This window comes from Anastrepha obliqua, chromosome 4 (genome assembly GCF_027943255.1).
Source record: "Anastrepha obliqua isolate idAnaObli1 chromosome 4, idAnaObli1_1.0, whole genome shotgun sequence".
Lineage (NCBI taxonomy): Eukaryota > Metazoa > Arthropoda > Insecta > Diptera > Tephritidae > Anastrepha > Anastrepha obliqua.
The window spans coordinates 14,050,526-14,078,072 of NC_072895.1; the positions used below are offsets into that span (position 1 = coordinate 14,050,526).

The following is a 27,547-nucleotide window of genomic DNA, read 5'->3' on the forward strand; positions in this document are numbered from 1 at the left end:
TCTCCAGAAGTCCCTTGCGGTGATCATCACAAGTCGTTGGAGATTCATCTAAAATCAATCGGATAAGAGAAATTAGTTTTATTAAAAGATACTCTTTTGCCTAATCTTTTGTGTCCCGTGCTATTTTTCAAAAATAATAATATGGCGGCCTCAGGAAATATTTTTCAGATTTTTGAGAAAAAACCGACAATTAATTGTTAACAAAAAATCGAAATAAAAAAAAAAATCCTTCGATCAGTCACAAGTTTTTATGTTTTTCAAAAGAAGTATAAATTTTATTGAAATCTACCAAGCGGTTTTTAAGTTACAGTGATCAGCAGTTCAAAAAACATAATTTTGAGAAAAAACGCATTTAATTTAAGGGGACAGATACCTGTAAAATTTCGAAAAAAAATTTTTTCTTTATAAAATGTTAATATAATCCTTTAAGAATATGTCAAACAATTTTTAGAACGTAAATTTAAGTATTTCTTATATTATAGATCGTCAACCGTGACGACTCTATTCATTGCGTTCGAGCGCTGGGAGAGGCATAGTTACGTTGTATTCAAACTTTAGACGCGTTTTTCTCAAAACTATATTTTTCGAATTGGCGTACGCGATAATTCGAAAAGTTATTGACCGATCTCCCTGAAATTTTCCACACATCTTTTTTATGATATTACTTTTTATGTGAATTTAAAATTTCGAAAATTTTTTGAAAAAATAATTTTTACCTAAGTAATAAGTAATTATGTAATAATGCCATATACATACATTCTGTCAAAACATTATTGGGAATTGCTCATTTAAAAAGCGTGCGTTATGCATACTCGTATGTCTAAATTTTTTTTTGCTGGAGTGTTGGTACAACTGTCCTCTATAGTGTCGCAGAGTTTGAGGGTGATCTATCAATTAGCTTGTCTTTGGCATTTAATTATATCAATCAACCGCAGGTGTGGTCTGTGATTTTCACTATGGATAAAAATATCGAACAAAGAATTTTTCTTCAATTTTGTGTGGCTATGGCGAGTGTGCTTTATCAAAAACACGGGTCTACGAGTGGTATACGGCTTTTGCAGAGGGCCGAGAATTCGTTAAAGATTTACCCCGATCTGGTCGCCCATCAACGTCTTCAACGGATGAAAACGTCCACAAGGTCAAGGAAATGGTTCTGGAAAACCATCGTTTAAGTTTGAGGGAGGTAGTTCGTGACCTTAGCGTGTTTCATGAATCAATTCGTAACATTTTACACCATCAATTGGGCATGAGACGCGTGGCTAGACTCGATCCAAGAGAGTTGAATCCCTTTCAAAAAATTCATCGGAAGAAGGTGGCTGAAGACATGCTTGAGCAAGTGAATTCGGACCCAACGTTTATCCAGCGCATCGTAACAGCTGATGAGACGTAGGTATAGTATATGAGTTTGACATGCAAGCCAGTCAATAGGCGGCTATCGACATAACCCAAAAAATCACGTCAAAGTCGGTCAAGAGTGAAAGTCATGCTACTCGTTTTCTTTGATTATCATGGTGCTGTGCACTCGGAATTCGCTCTAAGGTAAATAAGGAATATCATTTGGAAGTTATGCAACGTTTGAGAGAGAGAGAGAGAATGTGCGTAGGAAATGGCCCAATTTGTGGAAAGAAAACTCGTGGATTTTGCACCATGATAACGCACCGTCTCACAAGGCTCATAATGTGAACACTTCATTGACCAAAAACTTGCCAAATATCTCGAACAACCATTTAGTTCCCAGTGACCTTTTCCCCAAGCTTAAATTGCCACTCCGCGGACGCCGCTTTGAGTCGATAGAGGCCATTAAGGAGAATTCGCTCAAGAAGATCGCTTCAAACGCGTTTCAAAGGTGCTCTGATGATTGGAATATGTGCTTTGCTTCGAATGGAGCCTATTTTGAAGACGACGAAATACATTTTGATAATTAAACAATTATTTTGCGTTTTATTGAACAATTTGTTGTAAAAAACACTACGTATACATATAGAGGGTTTGATTGAAAAGTAATGAGCCTTCTCGTGCGGAGCGTCTGCCAAGCGATCAACCGAATCGGCTGGTTGGGGAAAATGATCGTTGAACCTTTCCCTTCCACCAGAAACCGGTCCCAGTTTGCTGGCAACAGCGGTGCAGTCAACATCGCTCCGCTCGTGAAAGCTGTTTTAAAAGTGTGTTAGGATTTTGCAGTGGCGAATATGCAGCGATCGTTGGAGCAACATTACTCGATCAAATTTTGCGTAAAGCTAAACAAAACGAGTACCGAAACCATTGGGCTACTCAAGGAGGCTTACGGGGACCAATCTCTGTCCAGTGCCCAGGTAAAACGGTGGCACAAGTCGTTCAAGACGCACCCAAGAAGGCGCGCATGTCGAAATCCAAGGTCAAAACCATGCTCATCATCTTTTTCGACTCTCGAGGAATCGTCCACAAGGAGTTTGTACCTCCAGGAAGCACTGTAAAAGCGGCATTTTACAAAGAAGTGCTCCTTCGGCTGAAAAACCGCGTCGCTCGGATTCGGCCCGACCTCGTCAACAATTGGACCCTTCATCACGACAATGCGCCGGCGCACACCGCCTTAATCTGCTCTGCATTGGCCAAGATGGGCCTTCCGGTGCTTCCCCACCCTTCCTACAGCCCAGACCTGTCCCTTCCGGACTTCTTCTTGTTCCCGCGCCTGAAAAGAAAGCTGAAGGGGAGGCGTTTCGACTCCAGCGAGGCGATCCAAAAAACTGTGATAGCCGAATTGAACGCGATTCCGGCGGATGAGTTTAAGAAATGTTTCCTGTAGTGGAAGGACCGCTACTAGCGGTGTATTGACGCTCAAGGGTCCTATTTTGAAGAATATTAGTTGTATAAGCCGAAAGGCTTAATAAAACTGCTTAAAAAAAATAAGGCTCATTACTATTCAATCAAACCTTGTATGAATAAATAAATAATTTTTCTTATGAATAGATTAGTTTTTTTTAATCAAAAAACTTCATTTATGTGAGTCTATTTATTTTTGGCAAGAAAACATTTTGTGGCTCTTTAAAAACTTTAATATTTATAAATTGTAATTTCTGACTCTTCCGACTATAAAATGTCGATCTCTGCACTAAACCCATTTCTTTAACTCGTAACATTTACACGGTGCTGTAGCGCTTACCGTTCACGGACATGTTGTTTACGTATTAGAAAAATGGGCCAAAATCTACGCAAAATTCACATTAAACTGTCACTTTCTGCAAATGAATTGGACTTATTCAGGAGTGTGATTTCGGTGTCATTCGAAAATAATTTTGTATCTAGCCCACCCCATATTTCATTAAAAACTTTAACTCTTAACGGTCCACTAGCGCCTTATAGGCGACATGACACTTAGACTTAACCGGTCCAATGGCGCATATATGGTCATGTCGCCTAATTGCCGCCAAAAACCATAGTATTATTTTTATTGCATAACTATTACGAAAACTTTTCTTCTGGGGCTTTGAAGAATGTGCTACTAATTCCTACATTCAATATAAATCCGTTCAAAAAGAAAATAACGAAAACGCACTTTACACATTACGAATTTATAAAAGAATTGGTCGATGACTTTTATGTATTGAAAACAAAAGAACCTCGAGGACGCGCTATTACTCAACAAGGTTTGCAGCGATTAGCTGGTAAGCTCCACATAATTCGCAGTGGGACTAGAAGAGACTCGAATCAAAAGGTTTTAAGACGAGAAACAAAATTCTATTGCTATACTTGACTCTGGAGTCAAAGAAATTGTTGAGCCAGTTTTTAAGGACCCCTTTGTTATCGAAGGTAATGCACGTCGCATGGTTTGACATTCGAGCTCTTGGAGTACGGCTTTGAATACTTGTGCAACATGGAGCCTGGCATTGTCGTGAACGAGTATGGTTTGACCATGTCAATCAGGTTTTTTCAGTTGAAGAGCCTCATTCACGCGGTTTAGCTGGGCAATGTAGAGCTCCTTATTGGCCGTGGCACTCTTTTCGAGCATTTCCCAATGCACCATGCCCTTCCAGACCCACCAAGCACATATCATGATCTCTTCTTTGCAGCTCATTTTTTCCGCCAATTCACTACTGATTAGCCGACCGTTCTGCTTCAAAAGTGATTTGAGACGTACTTCAACGAATTTAGAAGGCCTTTCGCTGCGGGACGTGCCATCGTCGTGAAAGTCGCCATATTTGAACTTTGGAAACTATTTCCATGCTGTAGACTTGCCTATGACACCTTCTCCAAATACGTTGCAAATTTCCCGGTCTGCTTGGGCAGCTTTTTGACCTCGATGAAAAGCAAAGAAGAGCAGGTGTTGAAAATTATGATATAAGGTAGTCGAAAAAGTCTTTTCGTATTTCTAATCAAACTTCAACTCATTTTTTTTTTATATTTATAATGAACTTTATTAAACCAAATATGTAAAATTTTGGTCGACCACTTTTTGCCATTTTTCTTCTAGAGACATTATTCCATCAGTGTAAAACTTTTGTGGTTTCTCGGCGAAAAATTGCGACAAGTAAGTTTCACAGGATTCTCTTGAAGCCAACTTTACTCTATTAAGGGAGTTCTGCATTGACCGAAACAAATGGTAGTCCGATGGTGCAAGGTCAGGGCTATATGGTGGATGCATCAAAACTTCCCAGTCAAGCTCTCCCAGTTTTTGCCGAGTCATCAAAGATGTGTGTGGCCTAGCGTTGTCCTGATGGAAGACGACGCCCTTTCTGCTGATCAGTTCTGGCCGTTTTTTTTTTCGATTGCTTGCTTCAATCTCATCAGTTGTTCGAGCAGGCTGGAGCAGCTCATAGTGGATGATTCCTTTCCAATCCCACCAAACACACAGCATAACCTTTCGAGGCGTCAATCCATGCTTTGCGACCATTTGTTGAGCTTCACCACCCTTGCACCATGATCTTTTTCGCACATTGTTGTCGTATTCGATCCACTTTTCGTCTCCTGTTACCATTCGCTTCAGAAATGGTTCGATTTCATTTCGTTTCAGCAAAGAATCGCAGATGTTAATTCGGTCCATTAAATTTTTCACACACAATTCATGTGGTACCCAAACATCGAGCTTCTTTTTGTAACCAGCCTTTTTTAAATGGTTCAAAACCGTTTGATGATGAATGTTTAGTGCCTTGGCGATGTCATGGCAGCTTATATGACGGTCCTGGTCAATCTTTTCCATAATTTCATCGACTTTTTCAACGATAGGTCGACCGGGGCGAGGTGTATCTTTCACATCGAAATTTCCAGAACAGAAGCGAGCGAACCATTGTTGTGCTACACAAACTGATACAGCATCGTCTCCGTAAACTTCAAAAATTTCATTGGTGGCTTGCGTGACATTATTCCCTTTTTTATACAAAAATTTCAAAATATAGCGAGTTTCTTCATTATTTTCAGTCATTTTTGAACAGCTATAACTTTTTTTCAACTTCTGAGAATTTAATTTTTTTTTGGTTAAATGAAGCTTAAAATGTCACCTTTCTAACACCATATGATATGACACAATGTGATTGGTAGCACTGGAGATAGATGACTCCAACGACATCTATTGACAAAATACGAAAAGACTTTTTTGACTACCCATTATTTGCTTTCTGGGCTTTCCATTTCAAAACTAATAAAAAATTAAATGACTCAAAAATAATAAATGAAATCAAAAATAATGGACTCATCTCAGCACTTTCGCCTTAGCTGCCCTGCGAAAGATTTGGGCATCTTGGCTATCATCTCTTTGCTGCGCCTGCTGATATAGCTGGCATTGATATTAAAAACCTGATGAATTTCAACAGAAAGAGTTCCATCGAATGATTACTAACCCTTTGCTAAACAGCAAACAAATTATTGGAAAATAAAAGGATATATAATATAAAAACGCCATGAACTTATTCCCCAAACCAATATTCCAATTTAAAAAAAAATGTAGTTACTTATGGACGCATACTGAAAGCTCACAGCCGATTTTCAACCAGAAAATCGTTTCAAATGCTTCAAGTTTTCTCCATAGGGCAGCTTTACAAGTTCAACATCCCTCTTGAGTTATTCGCCCTGAACACGTGCGAGCTATGTATGTTTGTGTATATGCATAAATATGCATACATTATGTATTACGTGCAATCTCAAGTAATTTAGAATTATAAAATAATATGAATATGTCAACAAAATTTCATTTCATATGCTCCACTATCGTACGTGTGCAATCAGTTGCATATTCACACCCATCGTATTGCTTGGTTGACCTTAAATGTTTTTGACAAAAAAAAAATTTTTTTTCTAATGGAATTTTCATTGATTGCCCGAGTTAATACAAAGCAGTCAATTATTTCCAATAATAAGACGGCACTTTGAAGCAAGCGTATATACATACAAAATTTATATGAAATCAGTGATAAGCATTCTAAATAGACTCTTTTGATAAATAAATTTTTTTGCTATGCATATTACGTCCTATCCCTTGCACATGCTTCGAACAATTCTAAACAAATCAATGACACTGGGAATAGCGCCAATTACTACAGTTCAGAAGCTTAACCAAATTTACTATTCAGAGTCTGCGCGTATGTACAGGGGTATTAATGTGGCAAGTATACAAATGTATATATGGAATATGCATATATGTATGTAGATATATATATACATATAGATATGTATATACATATCTGCATATGCAAATGTTTGTGGAAAGAGGAATAAGCTGGTGAAAAGGTGCAGGAAAAATGAGCGAAACTCAGATTTCTATTTCACCTCAACTCGTATTCAATGGCATGCAAGGGAATCCCTTAATTTAGATACTTAAATACACTGGTATTTTAATATGTGCTAAATTCCCATTTAATAAGACAACATTTCGTTTGTTCATTAAAAATAATATAATATATTAAATATGTATGTTTACTATTCAGTTCTATAACTTAGCATACGAGTACACTGAAAAAAATTGCACGCATGCTAACATTGCGGTAGCATCTAGAAAACTACAAAAAGCTCTGTTTATCATGCCATTTTCCTTTTTCGATACCATTGTTAATCTTTTTTCCTTCAGAACAATATCATTTGGTTCTCGTTTTCATTCTTAAAGCTTTCTGATTTGCAAGCTGGGTACTATATGCAACCCGAAAGCTGTAAGCAGTACCAAGCGTGGGTGTTTAAGGGGGGCAGCTCCTCCAGCACTTTCAAGTTTTCCATTTTTTTTGCTTTAAAAATTCTTTGATAATCTAAAGAAAATCTTTGTAATGTTTTGAGCTTAATGGAAAGTCTAAAAAGTGCCTATAAAGCCAGTAAAGTGATGAGCGTCGAACGAAAGATGAATGAGAAGGAAAACTTAAATCGCGATCTTCTCGAATATAACTCAAAGTAATCGAGATATCAACCTAAAATTTTACAGGGATATTCTTTAAGATGTTAAAGCTTAATAGAAAGTTTAAAAAGTGCCCAAAAGATCAGTGAAGTGATAAGCGTCGAACGAAAGATGAGTGAGAAAGAAAACTTGAATCGCTTTTTTCCGCGCTGCCGAATATTAACTCAAAAAGTAATCAAGATATCAGCTTGAAATTGTACAGGGATATTATTTAACATATTGTCCTTTACACGTACCTCAAATTTTCTATTAGTTATCACTAAAAATATTGTTTTGATAAATTTGTTTATAAAAAAGTGTAATTTTTAAAATAATAAATCCTTCATTTTTCAAATGGTTTAAAGCTGTTTTATGGTCGATCTTGAGCTCCTAGGCGAGGAAAATGAAGAAAAAGTTTTTTCTAATAGCGGTCGCCCCTCGGCAGGCAATTGTAAGCCTTCGAGTGTATTTCTACCATGAAAGTCGGCTTAAAACTGTAAGTGGAACAGCATCAAGACGCATCCCACGCGCCATCTATTTTTTAGTTTAATATACATACAAGGTGAAGTCCAAAATAAACATGACTGAGCTAAAATAGAAATGACAGGAGATTTGTTCTGATAACTTCGAGTTTATTTATTCAAAATATTCCCTTCTGGCCCGATACACTGTTTTGCGCGATCTAAAAGCTTTTCGAAAGAGTGCTTCAGGTCATTGACCAGAAGGCCCTTCAGGATGTCGGTACAAGCCTTTTGGATGGCATCTACGGACGTAGAAAGTTTTCCTTTCATGACCAAACGCAGTTTTCCGAATAGGTAGAAGTCACAGGGAGCCATATCCGGCAAATACGGTGAGTGATTGATGGTTAAAATGCGATTTCTAGTCAAAAACTTAGTCACAAGAGTGTATCGATGAGATGATTGATTATCATGCAATAAGCGCCAGCTTCCTCCTTAGCGGTATTCAGGGCGAATTCGACGAATGCGATTCAACAAACGCTTCAAAACGCCAAGAAAATTGCATTGACGGTTTGACCCATTGGCACGAACTTCTTGTGGACGATTTCCTTGGAATCGTAAAAACAAATGAGGTGTCAGGTGTTAGAAATAAAAAAACAAAGTCGGATACTATTCTATGCCTCGGATACTTAGTCTTGCCATAAATTCTGTGACAAATTTTATAATGCATATGGCGAGAACAATTGCGCAGAAAAAAGTTCCGTTATTTTTGCATTTGTTCGTATTCATTAAAAAACGTATTTTAATTTCATATCTATAACGAACTTAACTTGTAACAGAACTTATGGCAAAACTAAGTAAATATAAAAGTGTTTAATTTAAGAGGTTATATACAGTTAGAAGGCAAAAAAAAAACGAATTTTCCAGAATTTTTACTGAGAAAACTTTCAAATTTATTGATCTAAAAATTTGTATACATATTATGTTGTCTTTTAACTATATTATAAGACTTAGAATTAGTAAAAATATTTCTTTGGAAAGGAGCTACAGTAGATCTCCGGGAGCTCCTCTCAAAACAGACGGTTTGCGGTGACCACTATATCTTTGAACTGGATCCTCTGAAATTAAAAAACCAAATAGATTTCGTTAAAGTAATGTAAGAAACAGATTTAACGTAACGATTAAAGTAATTAATCGAAGGAATAAGCAAAATAAATTTTTTTGAGAAAATGGTGGTTGGTTGGTTAGCGTGGTGATTCTTCCAGAATCCAACTAGCGCTTCCGCACCATTTTGTTGCCACATCCTCGTTACCAAATTGTTTAACAGTTATTTACAGCAAGACTATATCCAGTCTGTGCGGTTTAGGAACTTTATTAGGCTGTTGACGTTTAAGCCAGACAGTTGCTCGAGACTCTCGAACAGCGGTTTGCCCAGGGTTAACATTCTGTCCTTCCATAGGGCAGGGCATTCACAGAAGAAATGGAAGATTGTTTCCTTTTTCTCCGGTTGTTTACAAATGTGACAGTATTTATTGTGAGGGATGCCCATTTTGGCGGTTTGTTCTCCGATAGACCAGAAGCCAGTTATGACTGCCGTTAGTCTGCAGGCGTTCCGTCGTTTCATGCTTATTAATGTCGACGATTGCTTGAGGTTGTAGGTGAGCCATAACGTCCTGCTGAGTTTGCATTTCGTCTGGTCTCTCCATCTACACTCTGCAATTCGAAGGTATTTTAGGGAAATTGCATTCTTGACCGCACCTAGTGGAGTGAGTACCGGTACTGCAAGAGCGCTATTCATGGCAGATCCTCCTCTTGCGAGTTCATCGGCTTTTTCGTTACCTTTTATGTTCCGGTGTCCCTGGACACAAATTAAGGTTACTTTATGGTTTTCACTGAAGGTGGTGAGGCTATTCCTACTTTGCCCCACTACTTTAGAGACGGTTTCTCAATAAAAAAAAAAAAAAAATTGATTTTCGACCAAAATTTCGGCCTTAAATTGTTTATAAAAAAATATTAATCGGTGAGAAAAAATCTGTATATATAACCTTTATTATTAATTTAGTGAAAAATCGAGTAGGAAAGAGAGAACGCAAATCTCATTACTCTTAGTTTGACATAACGGTTAATGAATTATACAGATATTATGTGTCCATTTTTATGATCTTTAACCGATCTACTTTTTTTCAAAACCGTTATTCTGGGATACGTCGAAAATTACTTGACAGAAAAATAAATTTTGTAGATTTTCGAACTCTACGACCAAATGCGGGACTCTACGACTAGGAATTGGATATTCTGGTTCCTCTTTTTTTTTTTTTTTGTTGTGCAATCACTGCACACGTTATATATCAACGTACTTTCTGACTGTGGTGGCAGGCAATGAAAAAGCTCCGTTTTCTATAAAATATGGGTGTGCAAACAAATGACTTCTGCAGAAGTTGTCTAGACGAGGAATAGGAAGAGACGATCCCGCACCTTCTGTGTCACTGTTCTGTTCTATCCAGACGTAAACTCGCCATTTTGGGTGGGCAATCCTTTAATGAATTGGAAGATCTCAACTTTGTCGAAATTAAGAATCTTACAAAATTTTTGAAAAGTACACATTGTTTTTAGGAGGGATAAGGGCTAGTTCCCCACGCGGCATCACAATGTGCCATGAGCCTGAGTGTATCCCACAGTAGTCAACCGCTTCAACCTAACCTAACCTAAATTTCTATAAAACATACTTCCTATAAAAAAAATATCCGTTTGAAAACGCCATAAAATGGGGGTATTTCATTTGTGGAGCAAAATATCAAGTCGCACACTGGAAATGGGAGTAGGAGCGCTTCATAAGTACCTTTGATTAATGGCACGCCATGTAAGAATCGAATAACTTAATCAAACATAAATTTATTGTCAAAAGTTCAAAGTTGCAAAGTATGTCGCCTCCCACAAGCGGCGAACACTTTGAAGTGGTCTAAACTGTCACTTTTTTACCGTGTACTCTAAGTAGTATTCAAGCATGCAACTGAACAGTTTAAAGACTGCTGACAGATACATAGATGCAAGTGTTGAAATGAAAACCACCCGCTTCTTGCTGCTGGCTGTCGTTGAATTAGTTCACCCATCAACCCCCCAACCGGCACCTGCAACATTTTGCGGTTGGTTTACGCTGACGGCTAGCGGGCACATCATACTTATGTTAGCGCAACCCGCCGCTACACTTGCTCTAAACAATTGGAAAAACTTTATAAAAGCCAACAGAACAACACAACATTTTCAGTGCGAATTCGTATGGTGGTTGACTGAGATTGCTGGCACAAGCGACTAAAATCCGGTGAACGGTGAAAATGATGCAGTATAATTAACAAGTGCTGCACGCCGATTAGTCAACAAGCTCTTTTTTTAAGGATGTGCTGATTGATTGTAGAGTGAAGTTTTAAGGATACAGTATTGTGGGTGTGAAAAGTGTTTATACGTGAATCGTACGTGGTGGATATGATTAGTAAAAATTCAGAAAAGTATTTGCCATTTGTATCGAAGATATTAGCAAAATATACCTATGAAATTTAAGAAACCCTACAAATACAGCATTCAAAGGTTTGTTCAAGCAAAATTTGCTAGAGAAGAAAATTCTAACGAAAATATAGTGACATCCAATACTGCACAAACCGCTTAGGTGCGTTGGTTATGTGTGTTGGCAGAACCGTAGAAAGCATCGAATTGAAATAATATTTGTTGCCCAGTTTTTGTGGATTTGCGGCAGACCTACCTGTAGTTGGTAGGTGCGCGCAATATTTGACCGACAAGTGAACGGCATACCGGGAGCATTTGTAATATGCAAAACGTTGAATCTCAACCAGAAATTCCTACAGATGATTTGGATTTAGCAAAAGTTGGATCAACGACGCCTTCGAGCGAATTGGAAAGAACGGCTTCAACCGTTCTTATTGATCTTACGAGTGCAGCCGGGAAAGTTAGAAGTAGCAATATTGAATGTGCTCAATCGGATCCTGAAACGCGTCGGAAAAGTAAGGCACGTTCACGTTTCACTTCAGCACTGCGTAAGCTTTCGGGCAGGAAAAAACGTACCACATCTAAAGACACTTCTACAGAAAGTTCGCTAGCTGGCGGTGCATCTATAGAAATCGTTTCTGCGCCAGAAACAGTAATCTCAAGCGGTGGGGAAGACACGGCCGACACCAATGCAACCGCGACACCAGAGGCAAAACCCAAGAAAAAAAGTAAGTTAGCCAGACGTTTTCTATTGGGCAGTTTAAAGAAATCGAAAAGCAGCACTAAGAAAAGCATTGACGAAGACGATGAAGGGGACGTAGTGCAGGGTAGTCAAGAAGAAACACCATTTGAAGACGCAGATGACGGAGATTTGCCTAATGTTGAAGTTGAAGAAAGTTTAAAACGTAAAGTGAAAATATCACTCAGTGATTCTCAGCAATCTATAGTGCGCAAGTTGGAAGACGACGAAGTTGACGAACAACAACAGTTGACTGAAACGAATGGCACAGCAGCAACGCGCTCATCCAGCATAACGGATTATCTGATACCTATTGAAGATAAAGCGCAGCCAAGTGGTTATGAAAGCGGAGGCGACGAGGTACCTACAACGCCTGCAACGTTAGCGGAAGATAGCTCGCCCGTCACATCGCCCGCACCAGGTGCGTCAACTAAGAAGAAGAAGCCCAAAACTAAGAAGAGTGCAATAAAAGAAGCGGCAGTGACCATAATAAAGACAACTGCTACCACCAGCAGCGGCAGCACTATACCAACAACATCTACACAAAAACACACAGCTGCAACAGTACAAAAAACAACACGAACAACGACCGTTACTACCGACGAGAAGTTCGTTATCACTCAGAGTACACGCGATACACCGCCACGCGAACGCGCTCCTGCCAAACCGAGTCGGGTAGCTACTACCGCGCAGCCTCCAATAGCAAATCTAACGCCGACCAGCACCGGCGCCATACGCAAAACCAACACTCGCTCATCGGCCGCACTTACTTCGCCGTCATTAGGGCGAGAACAGCGTACGACAAGTTTTGGAGCAGTTAGTATAGCAGCAACCGTTGCTAGCAAAAGGCAGCGCGCAAACAGCGGTAAAAATCCAAGCGCTCCAGCCTCCAGTAGAAGTGCGTCTAACCGCGCGTCTAGCTCTCTTAGCACGGGCAGCGCTACCACCGTAACCAGCAGCAGCAGCAGCGGTGCAACAACAAAATCGAGAAAAGCCGATACCGAGTTGATGCAAAATCCACTGCAACGTGGCCATCGTTTCCCCAAACCGAGCACAACAACAATAACTGCCGCAGTGGCAAACACTGAAGCAATAGCTGCGTCAAAGGCGTCTGCGTCGGCTACCACAAAGATAGCAAGTCGCATAACGCAACATAACGCAGCATCAAAGCTGGCCACCCCAACGCCAACATCAGAACAGTTTTCAAATAAAGCAACGTTAATTGCGGATGTAACTACAGTTGAAGAAAACCACACGAAGCCAACCAACGCTACCTACGTTTCACCAGACACGCCCAACAAAGCAGACGAATCGGCTGGCACATTGGAGGCAATACAAAAGCAGATACAATTTCAATTGGAGTCTCACGCATCTTTCAATAATAATCAATTGCAACAAAGCGAACACCACCCTAAGCAGCATCAGCAACAAAAATTGCTTGTCGCACCACAACTCTTGGTGGACGATACCGCATCGCCTCCACAATCGCTGCAATCGAATGCATCACTATCGGATTACCAGCAACCACCTTCGTACACTCCGCCGCCCCCAGCAGTACGATCATTTGCAAGTACACCGCTTGCCACACCAGAAACTCAATCATCGTCACATACCCGTCACCCATCATCGAGTAAAGTGATTTTTCCGGACCCAGACGTATACAACGACGTTTACGCGGACAAGTCAGAAGCATTGTTGTTCATTGCTGACGAATCAGTTACCACAGCGAGCAGCAGTGGTGCAGACGACGTCGTTTCTTCGGCGGAAAGTGCACAACCAAGTGATTACTCGGGCAACAATATACGCAATCCCAATTTGCCAGGACGTGCGTTAAGAAACGATTTTGAACAAGAAGAAAAAACGCACGGCCCCCCCTTACAGCCAACTGTACGCTTTGCTGTTGGCAGCGTGGTGCGTCCTCAAGGCACTTCCTTCGATAATCCTTTGCACGATCAAAGTTCCTACGATTCGAATATTAGTAGCGACTCGCACAGTGACGCCAGTCGTCGACGTATACGCTACGTAGCCCAACCGACAACCTTTGACGCAGAATTCGAGAGCATCTTGCAAAGGCACAATACCGTAGACTATAATCAGGCATTAGCTAGCGAGTATTCAGTGGATTCCGAATACGATTCAGGCGATAATCAGATGCCGGCTTTTGGCGATTTAACCATGGAACAGGAAATGGAACCGGTAAGCTGGTTAAACTATTTACAAAACAACATAAAAATTAGCCATTGTGAGAGCAGTGCGCAGACGACTAGTGTTGGTAAACAACCCTAACAGTGATTTCGCAAGAGCGCAACAGTTGCTACAAAATCCATTTTTTTTATTATTCTCGCTTTGCATTTGAAGAAACCCTGCAAGTGTACGGCTTTTTTTCTAACTTTCCTGTCGCATAATTTTCGTTGCGCTGGTAATTCGTGGTCATCGTTTGTCATGGAGGCGAATGGCTTAGGGCTCGTTTGCTTTTGACCTCTCTCTTATAATTCGCGTTTTCGTTTTTTTTTTTTGATTCATTTTTACATGCTTTGATTCATTTACTGCAGTCATTATTCACTCAACAGCAGAGGCGTGTTTAGATTTGAATGGCATCTCAAATTTGCTTCAAATTTTTAGATTCAGCGCTAATGGATGAGGATAAAGTCTAGCAATAGGTGGTGGCATAAAACAGTTAATTGGAATTTAAGTTAAATAGAAAAGACATTTTAAACACAGATTCCTGTCTGGTTTTAAGTGAAAAAATGGTATGATTCATTAGAGGTACATAAATAAATGGATACTAAACCAAGTGACTCACAAATATACAATTAAAAAGTTGGTGTAAAATTCTTTATCTAAATATATAATATTTTAAACGAGATTTTGCAAAACGTGAAACATTCAGTCGAATCATTTCCTGCTGCCAGTTTTCGTACGATTTTTTTTTCAAATGCAGTGTGTCAATGGGTATGATGATAATCTCAGTGAATGTCTTTTAAACTGTAATGCCGGCGCGGCCGCCATAGCCGTTACTATTTGTGTCAGACTACCGGGTTTGAAACACGCTGTGGACATGAAATAACAAATTATAAAAAATGTATAATCGCTCCTCGGCGCTCGAGAGAACTCCTAAGACCAACAAAGTTGCCCTGCTCTCGTCTGGCAAAGATTTAGACATCTGGGCTCTCATTTTTTCGCTGATTTTTTTCCTAATTTCTGTGGATAGAATTTTCCGTGTATATAAATTAATTTTTTTTTTAATAAAAATGACTTATTTTTGTTTTATAAATGCAATACTTATGTAATATGGATTTCATTCTTACTTCTTTTGCACTTTTTTTGGGAAAATATTTAAGGTTCTTTCCTCTGAAACGATTTTTTAAAGTTGTGGAACATATCCCCAAATTTACAATATTTTATTATTTTATTTTATTTTTTCACATTTTTTTGCACGATTTTCTAAGGAACGTTTTTACCGTGGAAAAGGAGTGTTGGGTGTATATTAATATTTCTATCTAAGCACGTCAAAGAGTATTTGTAGTGAAGGGTGTCTCTTTTAGAGTGTCAAAATAAACACGGTGTTTTATTCTGACATTTTTTTATTCTACAGTGCAATTGAATAAGGCCGTACATTTTCTTTTATAAGCAAACAAAAAAAAAATTTAATTTATTTGGTTTATTTTCATTACGTTTTTTAGTCTGTGGCATTTATCTATGTGAATCGCAAATAGTTCAGGTATCCACAAATAAAGAAGTCCGATGGTGCCAAATCGCAAGATCTCGACGGCCATTGACCTCGTTGGTTCGTGTGAGAATGCGTCCTGGGAGATTTTTTTGCGTTAGATCCATTGTTGCACGCGCTGTGTGGCAAGCGACACCAGCCTGCTGAAACCACATCCGAGTCCATATCATCTTATTAAAGCCATGAAAAAGTTTGTTATCATGTCGCGACTCACCGTTCACCGTAACAACGTTACCGGATGCTTTCCATTTCAATTCAACCGGGCTATTCGGGTCATGTTCTTCGATTTCGATGTAACTCAAATATGTTGCTCTCCGGTCAAAATAATGAGACACGTATTTTTTTGTTCGCCCGAAAAAATGTTTTTTCAAGATTTATCGGCAATTTTGTTTTTCGGCTCAAAATCGATTTTTTTAATAATATAAGAAATTTTGTTTTTTAAACGCTCATAACTTAGTCAAAAATGAACCGATTTTAATAATTTTGGATACAAAATGATCGCCATTACTTACACGAGCGATTTCATGTAGAAACAGTTGCAAAAAAGTAGTTAAAAAATTTTTATTTTGCAAAAAACAAAAAGTGCGAAACCGGTTTTTTACTCAAAAATTCATTACTCGAAAACAACTCATTTTAGCTACTGGGCATTCAGCTTAATTAAAGTTTGAGGTGTCCTCTTGATTTGGAAAAAGTTATAAAAAAAAAAAAATACACTTTTTGAAATATTGAATTTCGAAAAAATTTCAATTTTTTTTCTTTTTTGCTAAATAAAAAATTTTCAACTACTTTTTTGCAATTGTTTGTACATGAAGTCGCTCGTGTAAGTAATTACGATCATTTTGAGCCCAGAATTATTAAAATCGGTTCATTTTTGACTAAGTTATGGGCATTAAAAAAAAAATTCTTATATAATTAAAAAAAATCGAGTTTGAGCCGGAAAACAAAATTGCTGATAACTCTTGAAAAAAATTTTTTTCGGGCGAACAAAAAAATACGTGTCTCATTATTTTGACCAGAGAGCAACATATTTAAGTTACATCGAAATCGAAGAACATGACCCGAATAGCCCGGTTGAATTGAAATGGAAAGCATCACCGGCATTATTTTCGAAGAAACCTAACCAAAAACCCATGTCAAACATAGTTTTTTTTAAAGCATGTGGACATGTGACAAACACAGCAGTTTTGCTTCTTAACGTATAATTTGTGTAAAAATGTTTAACATCGCGGAATTATGCACTACACGAAATTCATCCTTTGCAGAGCCACCATTTTCATGAAACGTTTGGATGACTTGTACGCGTTGTTCAACTGAGTATCGCTCCATGACTAAGTTTACCAAAGCCTATAGTACCTATAGTCTAAAAACAGATTAAAAAAACATTTTTCATAACAGAAATAATGGCTATGAAACACTCTGTAAAGTGTGTAGTTTATTTATAGAAGGAATATCCAGTATCCGATAAATCTAAGCCAAATTTTTTTTTTGAAGTGAAAACTTGTTTAGAATCGTTGGGAGTGATTTCAGACTCGATGAAACGAAAAAAACGACACTCTTGGCTACGAAGCGTTATATTATATGTTGATATAAACCTAGCGACGAACTAAATAACTTTTAGGCCAGCGCCGACAGCATGGCGCGATAGCCGAGCGGCTAGCAATGTGAGCTTCCGATCCAAAATCCTTGGTTCGAATCACAAGAAAAAAAATTTTTTTATACAGTTATTTTATTTTATTTTATTTTATGATATGTTTATGAGGAGCTTTTTTTTCATGGCAGAAATACACTCGGTGTTTTGCCATTGCCTGCTGAGGGGTGAGCGCTATTAGAAAAATAGTTTTCCTTAATTTTGGTGTTTTCACCGAGATTCGAACTGACGTTCTCTCTGTGAATTCTGAATAGTAGTCACGCACCAACCCATTCGGCTACGGCGTTTGTTTAATTTTACTGATGCAAAAATGAGGAAAAATATATGAATAAAGTTTGCTTACTGTTTACACATTTTCCAAAGGTGACGGAGAACCAAAAAAAAAGTCGATTTTCAAACAAATACGAGTGCATATGTGTAATTGTGTTAGAGTTTCGGTCACGCCCCAGCAAAACCTGCGTGCATATGTGTTTGTAACATTCAAAAAAATGTAATTGTGTTAGAGTTTCGGTCACGCAGGTTTTGCTGGGGACGCTCATAATAGCAACCGCGTGTGTATTTTTATATTCGTAAATATTTTCATTTTTAAATATTTACCGCAATTATGCCGAAAAATAATGCAGAAAAGTGTCGTGAATATCGACAGAAAAAAAAATCAATAAATAGCATCACGGAATTCATTCACGAAAATTTAATAAAGTATACACCAGAAGTATCGCGGATACTTAGAAAAGATTACGATAAAGTTCCAATGATTTTAAGTGGCGATTTTAACGTAAATTTTGCATTGGACACAGCGGTTCCTTTAATTGACTTTCTCAATACAACATTCAATTTAAAAATGTGTAACAATCGCACTGAATCGACAACACGATCTAAAACAACCATTGACGCGGTATTTCAAAGATATGTTGACAACATCGAAACCAAAGCATTTGTATCATATTTTAGCTATCATAAGCCACTCGTATCATTTGTTGAAATTGAAAACATTGAGGATGAATAATAATAAAATGAAGAAAATAAAATATGAACTTTATAGCAATATTATAAGGAACCTATAATTATCCCGCTCCTAATGCTGCTTTCGTCTCATTCTCTCTCAGTTTGTTTTACGGAAGGTTTCACTTCTATCGCGTCTAACCGTTAGACTGGTATTTTTTTTTTGTGGTGTTGCAAATTACGCTAGTCGATAATTAATTATTTTTACGTGAAAGTATTTCTTACTTCGGTTCATAAATATCCGGAGGTAAATACTAGCAGATCGTAGACCTCTTTTTACCAATAAGAATGATAATCCATGAATAAGTGCATTCAAAATTTTTGTAAAGCATAATTTTCAAAAAACATTCGTTTCATTTCAAGGACCTTTAAAAATATAGATATCTATGTACATTAACAAAACTCCACTTACAGTAAATATTCTAGGTCATTAGCTGACAAAACAATTTATACTAGTCCGATTGTAACTAGATTTGGACCAGTTGTGGATTGATCAATTCGAACTAAAAGCAAAACATATATTATCTATTGATATAACTAAGAATGTCTCAAACGTTAAAGATGTGCGAAATGAAGATTGTTCTTCTTATTCTTCTTGATTGACGCGATAACCGCTTACGTGACTTTGGCCGAGTTTAACAAAGCGCGCCAGTCGTTTCTTTCTCGCGCTAGTCGGCGCCAGTTGGACACACAAAGTGAAACCAAGTCCTTCTCCACTTGATCTTTCTAATGTAGAGGAGGCCCTCCTCTTCCTCTGCTACACCAGCTGGTTACACATCGAATACTTTCAGAGACGGGGCGTTGGTGCATTTGTTTCCATTCGGACGACAAAACCAGCCAACGTAGCCGCTGAATCTTTACTCGCTGCGCTATGTCGATGTTGTCGTAAATCTCATATAGCTCATCGTTCCATCGCCTGCGATATTCACCGTCGCTAACGTGCAAAAGTCCAAAAATCTTCCGCAGAATCTTTCTCTCAAATATTCCAAGGAACGCTTCATCGGATATTCTCATCGTCCATGCTTCTCAGCCATACGTTGGGACGGTCATGATGAGAGCTTTATAAAATATAAGTTTTGTTCATCGAGAGAGGACTTCATTATTCAATTGCCTACTTAGTCGAAAGTAGCGCTTGCTGGCAAGAGAGATTCTACGTTGGATTTCAAAGCTGGAAGATTAGACGAATATGTAAATGGTCAATCATAAACTTTTGTTTGTTATACTTCATCAACTGGTGAAACACCCAAGCAGAGGCTAACTAGTTGCCTAATGCTGTTGATTGTCATTTCCTAAGGCATCGCCAGTTAAATGCTCTCAGTTGCTAGCATTGGAAAAATATAGTAGATAGCAAACTACTTCAACTGCAAAGCAAACTGGTAGCAAGTAGAGCTCCAGATACCCAGTCCGAGTAGTTCGATACTAGTCCGAAACTCGTTCATTGCACAACTGTTCATTGTTCAAAACTTTTGAGCTTTTCAACAAATTGAGCAGCTAAACAAAAGTTATCAATTTTATTTATGAGTATTTTAAAATTAAAAAACAAAATCAAAATTATCAAAAGTATTGCTCGAAAAAGCTCGCTATAGTAATGGGTTTTCCAATAACAGATGTTATTGGTGAATGGATTGCGCTATCGAGAGATGATTAACGATTTTTTATGGCCGAAATTGGATGGCATTGATCTGGACAACGTTTATTTTCAACAAGACGGTGCTACGTGCCACACAAGCAACGAAACTATTGATCTTTTACGGGAAAAGTTTCCGGACCGTGTTATCTCTCGAAGAGGTGATCACAATTGGCCACCGAGATCTTGTGATTTAACGCCATGTGCCTTTTTTCTTTGGGGCCACGTGAAAGAGAAGGTCTACGCCAACAGCCCAGGGTCAATTCAAGACCTCAAAGATGGAATTCGTGAGGCTGACGAGAACATAGGGCAGCCACTTTACAATTCGGTTATGGACAATTTCATGAAAAGGAATTTGTCCTGTAAGCGTGGTCGTGGTGATCTTTTGCCTGATGTTATTTTCCACTAGTAACGGCATACCTTCCTCTTTATAATGAAGTAAAAATAGCATTTTTCTTTGAATATCAAAATAACACCTCTTGTTGGAAACCCCTTTAGTATGACGCTCGAGAATTTTCAAGTAATAAGTATCGAAAGTATCGAAGTACTCGTTGTTACTCATTTACCCAAGCTGTACGAAAATGTGCGAACAAAACCTGGAGGTACATAGTTCACAATTTGTAGGTTTGACTGCTGGAAGCAACATTGCGACCATTTCCTGAGATTTTTGTGACAAATTCCATTTTACTTGTACAGTTGGTGATGGTTTATTTGAATCTACTCCACTTCACTCCATCTATAAGGCAGCACACAGGTTCCTCTGACGAGAAATTCGTGTTCTTTTTACTTGATCCATTCATTGAGCCAGTTTTCGATGCTCTCGGAAGAAGTTAACCGCTCTTCAATAAGGACTGACTGCTTTGATTGGAACAGATGGTAATCTGGTAATCCGAAGGTGCAATGTCTGGGGAATACAAGATTTCCCATTTCAGTCCCTCTAAATATTTCAGGACCGATTTAGCAACGTGTGGCCTGGCGTTGTCATGCAGCAAAATCAGTTTGTCATGTCTACCGTCCCATTCCAGGCGCTTTTCTTTGAGAGCTCGATTCAAACGCATTACCTGCAGTCGGCAATGATGGTTTCAGATGGTTTAAGGAGTTCATAATAGATGACACCCTTCTGATCCCACCAGATGCACAACATAACCTTTGAAGCATGAATTTTTTTTTTTCGCTGTCTATGGATATGGTTCACCTGGCAGGCTCCAACTTTTTCGACGCTTAGGGTTATCATAATAGATCCATTTTTCATCGCCAGTGACGATGCGATGCAGAACACCTTTTCTTTTCTGCCGTTTAAGAAGCAGACGATTCTGCTTTCTGGACCATTCCCATCGCGTGCAAATGTTTGCCGACGATTGATCTGTCAACATCCAACTCTTTAGACATATCATCAAGGGTTCGGCATGCATCTTCATCCAATAATTGTCGGTAAAATGGTAATAACGAAGCATCACTTCCCGCAAATGTTGTTTTTTCGGGACGAACTTAGACTTTTTTGACGTCAGATAAAAAAGGATATTTATTAGGCCGGGTCGATTTGTGGGGAGGCAAAAAAATGGCCCATTGCTCTGTGTATCTCCATTTTTGGCCTTTACATGAGAAAAGAAACTAAAAAGTTCTACCCAAATTGGGGGACATCAGAATTCGTTTTAGAGGTATGGTTCCTTCGGCAAAGTTTCTTATTTTGATCCCTAGAAAACGATTTTCACAGAGCGATGAGCGATTTTTAAATCGACCCGCCCTAATATTTATGCTTCAAACGAATGTCAACTACTGCGATCGAGACCTCACATATACACCTTAAAATCATCAGTATATTACTAGAGCGAACACATAAATGGTATCAGCAGCGACACCTTTTTTACGAGGGCGAAAACTTATTCCCATACCAATAAAAAAGTCCATTAGAATGGATGTCATCAAGATTGATTGTCCATCCCCACTATAAGCCTACAAAAAAATTATGCAATACCACCCTGAATGAGGAGGAAGGTATTAATGCGTCAAAGCAAATATGCAAATTAATTGGTAAGAAATGAAGTGTGAAAGATAATTTCATCAAAGAAGCCTTATTGACGGTAATACAATGGAAGACCGGAGATTAAAAGCTTAGTTGCAAATACATATCTACATATGTGCATATATTAGCCATAAGAGAGAAGATGATTAAATTAGACCTGTTATTATATTAGAAATAATAATAAATAAATAATAAAATATATTATATAGAAATAAAATCATATAATTACATACCTACATAGGAATATTGTTTGCATCTGATCGGAAATTTTTTTTCATCAAGCAACTGAACCAAGATTTCCCATTCCGAATGCGCTGACTGAAGTAGTCAGTGTTGCAGGCATTCGAAATTTTGGTCAACTTTTAGGCGTTTTAGCTTCTTTATGCTGCAATTTTTAGATTAATATTTGAAACTACATACACATTTACATCGTCATACGTTTGCTTTATACTTCCAGACAATTATGACCTCCGCGAATGCAGAAAAGCGTGAGCATCTGTACAAAATTCTAGTCATCGGCGAATTGGGTACTGGCAAAACGTCCTTTATCAAACGCTATGTGCATCAGTTCTTCAGTCAGAATTATCGTGCCACAATCGGTGTAGATTTCGCATTGAAAGTACTACATTGGGATGCAAACACAACCGTCCGTTTGCAACTTTGGGACATAGCCGGCCAGGAGCGTTTCGGCAATATGACACGTGTCTATTATAAGGAAGCCGTTGGAGCCTTCATTGTATTCGATGTAACACGTAGTGGTACATTCGAATGTGTGAGTAAATGGAAAGAGGATTTGGATTCCAAAGTTCAACTACCAGATGGCAGTCCAATACCCTGCATACTGTTAGCCAATAAGGTACGCAAATGTGTTTGATATACTGAATTATCCAAATTAATGATTTATGGGGAAGTACATATATTTATATACGAGTATATTAGGTTAGGTAAGGTTAGCCTGGTTGGCATTAAGCCACGCATAGACCTTTTGGTCCCTAGTGATACCAGGTGCAGACCGACCTGTATGAATACTGAAAGTAGACATCACGTAGGATGTCAATGCTTTTGGCGAATCTAAGCAGAGCTAGGAGATCCGCTTTTGAGACGTTCTCTAGACCCTCAAACAGTGGGGCTCCCAGGCATTTTAAAAGCGTTAATGCCGGAAAAACGCACAGAAGCTGTTCTAAAGTTTCCTCAACATCCTCTCTGCATTTGTCCGTGTTAGCAATCCCAATCTTGTACGCATGCGCAGCCAATAGATTATGACCTGTCAGCATACGAATATATTGGTTTGGGGAAAAATAAATCCATTATTTTCTCGGTAGATGACTGTAGTGATCGATACCTCGTAAAGTATCAATGAAACCATTTAAAGTTTCTGCTCGTTGTCAAGTTGACATTTCATACTAAAAAATATATTTTGCTGTTTTTTTTGTTTGTCCATTCAGTTGAAAGTTACAGGGTGTTAAAAATGGAAGTCAACAAAGAGAAACTTCGTTACATTTTACAGTTTTTCTTTCATAAAGGCGAAAATGTCGATACTGTAACAGCTAATTACGTACAATTCTGGTTTCGTCGCGACAATTTTTCCGTTCAGGCATTTTTGAGGTTAAAGAAACTGTCGATAATGTCGTTAATATCAAAGAAATAATCGAAGTTTACCGATATGTTAGTAGTCGTAGCATCGCCCCGGAGCTAAAGATCTACTATAAACCAGTTTTCACCCAATTAAGCAAAAATTTTACGCAAAAATAATGATTTTTTCCTCCTCAAACGAATATATTATATATACTTAGTCCTGCCATAAGTTCTGTTACAAGTTAAGTCCGCTAGAGATATGAACTCCCAATACTTTTTTAATGAAGCTAGTTTTATTTTATCATGTAAATATTAAAAAATATATATTTAATCTTCATTCAAAATGGCCACCATTTGGTTTTATACAAGCCTTTAAACGATTAGGCCATTCAGCTGTTGCAGCATGCACGGTTTCCAAGGATATTGAGACTGTTTGAAACTCTCCAAATTTCTGTGGCCATGCTTTCCAATTCTGACTACAAACTATAGTCCAATGGATCCAGATCTGGACTTCCAGACGGTCAATCTTCTGCAGCTATGAACCCAGTAACTTTGTGTTTAAGCCACTGCTGGGTGGTTTTTGGCTTATGGGCTGGTGCGCAATATTGCTCGTAGATCCAACACTCTCCATTGAAGAAAGCACCGCTTAACTGCTGAACCATGTCTTCTAAGACATCCTCTTGGCACACTTTTGTCACGGTCTTAACCTCTTTTTCGCAGAAATGAAGTGATGTAACGCCTTCACCAGACACTCCCTACCAAACCATTACGGAAGCTGGATGGTGGTCACGCTGAACACTTGGAACAACATTTTTTGGGTCTTCAGAAGTTTTAGCATAGATTTTTTCGTTTTGCTTCTTAAAAACTTCTTGCACATTTTCTTATCTTTGAAAATAATATTTTCATGGCCGTTAACCGCGTGCCACCGCAGAAGCTGCTTACATCTTTCGAGTCTAATTTTCTTCAAGCGATGAGCAGTTGAGCGAGGCTTTCATGTAGCGATCATCTTTAATTAGTCTTGTCATGAATCTAGTCGCTACATTCATTTCTCTTGACATGATTTTCTGCTTTCTTAGAGCATTTCTGTGAATTCTTTCTCGTACGACTTTTATGACTGCTTTGGTTCGAACCACGCGAGTACGACCCCTTTTTTTTCTGTCTGTCACTTCAGACGTTTGGGAAAAACTAATGATTGTGCGGTAAACAAACATTCTCGAATATTAAGCTGTTAGGCTGTTAATAAATCCTAAAACTGCTGTAGGTTTAATTTCTAATAGGAGGTTTGGATCTATAGCCCCATTTCCCAGGTAATTTAGTCTGCGTCGTGCCACTGTTGGGCAGTCACATAGAACATGTTCTGCTGTTTCTTGTGCCTCTTTGCAGAGTGTAGAAGAATCGTTTTCTTTCGCACCTATCTTTTTCATGTGATAATTTAGTTTACAGTGCCCTGTTAGTAGCTCAGTGTAAAGTTGTATATCCTTTCTGCTTAGGTTAAGCATTGCTTCTGCCTTTATCCGTTGTGGATCTATGAGTCTTTTCGATTGCCGCATGCCCGATTCGGCTCTCCCTGCTCACGCAGAAAGGCACTTTGGAAGCTGTTATTTACCCCGCAGAAAGGTTCAGGACCTATGAAAGGAGTGTTCGCCCCCTTTTTCGCTAAAGTGTCCGGAATTTCATTCCCTTCGTGCCCTTCATGTGCCGAAACCCACATCAAGACAACAAAGTTTCTTGATACTAGGGAGTTGAGGGTTTAAAAACATTCCCAGACCAACCTTGATTGGAATGTGAAGCTATCCAGCGATTTTAGAGCTACTTGACTGTCAGAGAGAATGTTAATATTGGCACCGAGCGAGCCTCTCCGTAGACATTCTCTAGCACACAGCTCTAAGGCGTGGATCTCCGCCTGGAAAATGGAAGTGGTTTTTCCCATTGCAATAGCTTTTTTTGAAATGTGGTCCGACAATTCCAGCCCTGGTACTAGCGCCTTCCATTTTGGATCGCCGCCTGGAAAATGGAAGTGGTTTTTCCCATTGCAATAGCTTTTTATGAAATGTGGTCCGACAATTCCAGCCCTGGTACTAGCGCCTTCCATTTTGAACCCATCAGTAAACCACACCTGTGCGCCCTGTTTTAAACATGAATATTTCATTGCTTCTCCACGCTGAGCGGGGGACTAATGACCACTTTGAATTTCCTGGAGAATTCGAGTTTCCTTTCCGTCTTGTCGTGAACTCTCAGGCACGGAGAGTTCAGGATTGAACCCAGAATCCTTACATGTCCTTCTTTGAGATGGAATAGATTAGGAAGCCTTAGAGCTGCACTGACTGCCGTCCCTTTGGCTACAAGATATAGAGGAATGAGTCCAGTGACCATTCCTAAAGCCGCTGTGGGACAGGTTCGCATGGCTCCCGTCATGCTCAGTCAGGGTACTCGTATTTGTAAACTTTGTTAAGTGGCAGAAATATACTCTGAGGATTGCCATTGCCTGCCGAGGGGCGACCGCTATTAGACAAAACGTTTTCTATTATTTGATGTTCAGGCACGGAGATTCGAACCTAGACACTCCCGAATGGTAGTCACGCAAAAATCCATTTGGCTACGGCGGCCGCCAATGTACCTACTATGCGAACTCTACCTACTTTTCCTTTAATAATATAATTGTAGTAGTGCAATTTTATTGCAAGCTGAGTTTAGAGCATGAAAATCTTTTTTTCCGAATACTAAATCAAAATGTGAGATTTTTTTTTTTTTTTATTTGTTTTTGAAAACTTATGGATGATATTTAACAACAATGTGTACGTGTTTCAATTGCTATAATTTATTTCATTTCCATTTTAATAAATCTTTGCCCCTTTCCCTACAGTGCGATCAGGAAAAACAGGGCATAGTGACATCGCCAGAGAAAATGGATGAGTATGTGCAGGAGAACGGTTTCGCCGGATGGTATGAAACATCAGCCAAGGAAAATATAAACATAGATGAGGCCGCAAGGGCTTTGGTGAACAAGGTAAACACAGCATTGTTGTTGCCTTTATAACTACAGTTTTTCAATTAATCGTTCCATTTTCCAGATTTTACTCAATGACCGATTGATCAGCGACGCCGATCTGGCTGACAGCGATAAATTTAATCTAAATAATTCCGGAGAACAGACGACATCGAGTGGTAAAAGTAAATGTTCCTGCTGACCAGTTCCCACAGAGAAAAGTCGTTAAAACCATAGTGTTTGTTTACATGCATACACACACACACATACATATATACAACTGGGGAAATGAGAAAATCAAATGTAATTAGGCAATTTTTTAAGAAGAACAACAACTGGTTTGACTGTTGCAGACATTTTGGACTACTCAACCAATTCATAGGTTCATTGCCAGCAGCCAGCAGGCGGATATTGGCCACCATTGCTGTTACTCGCGTGCGTTAAATGCAGTATCCGTCGATGCGGAAAATTGATATTGAAAAAAAAAATGATAAAATAAAATATATTTATATGAACTCGTTGCATAATCATCAGTAAATTAAATGTGTAATTTAACGGATGACACTATTTTACAATTCGTCATACATACATACTTACTTACATACACACATAAATTTTAACTTTAGTACTTAAGTACGAATAAGTGAGTACTGTCGTTGTTAGTTACATGAAAAAAAAAAAACAAAAAACAAAAGAAAGGGATCTATTGTAGTAATCAAATATGTTATGGCAACCAACTAATATTAAACTATTTGTAGCCGATTTACAGATTTTATACGCCCGCATATGCATTTCAATCTTCACACGCGTATGTATTTATGTAGTCGTACTCGTATATTTCAGTGCCTTATCGCACGTAAATATGTACTATGTATTTTTAAATGCTTGTTATGTTAATCTTTTTTATCAAATAAAATGAAATGAGATTTTTATTGCA

General features: G+C 38.6%; 1 protein-coding gene across 3 annotated transcripts in view; it reads left to right on the top strand.

Annotated features, from left to right (window-relative positions):
• Positions 1-27,547, top strand: part of LOC129243592 (ras-related protein Rab-32B) — an 86,007-nt gene extending 58,460 nt beyond the window's left edge. For 2 of the 3 annotated variants that reach the window (XM_054880723.1, XM_054880724.1), the window contains exons 3-5: positions 22,507-22,905; positions 26,488-26,631; positions 26,696-27,547. In XM_054880723.1, the coding sequence (XP_054736698.1) occupies positions 22,507-22,905; positions 26,488-26,631; positions 26,696-26,812 (660 nt within the window). In that variant the 3' untranslated portion in view covers positions 26,813-27,547. Of the gene's footprint in view, positions 1-11,063; positions 14,219-22,506; positions 22,906-26,487; positions 26,632-26,695 lie in introns of those variants that run through there. The other variant, XM_054880721.1, reaches the window with a different exon arrangement.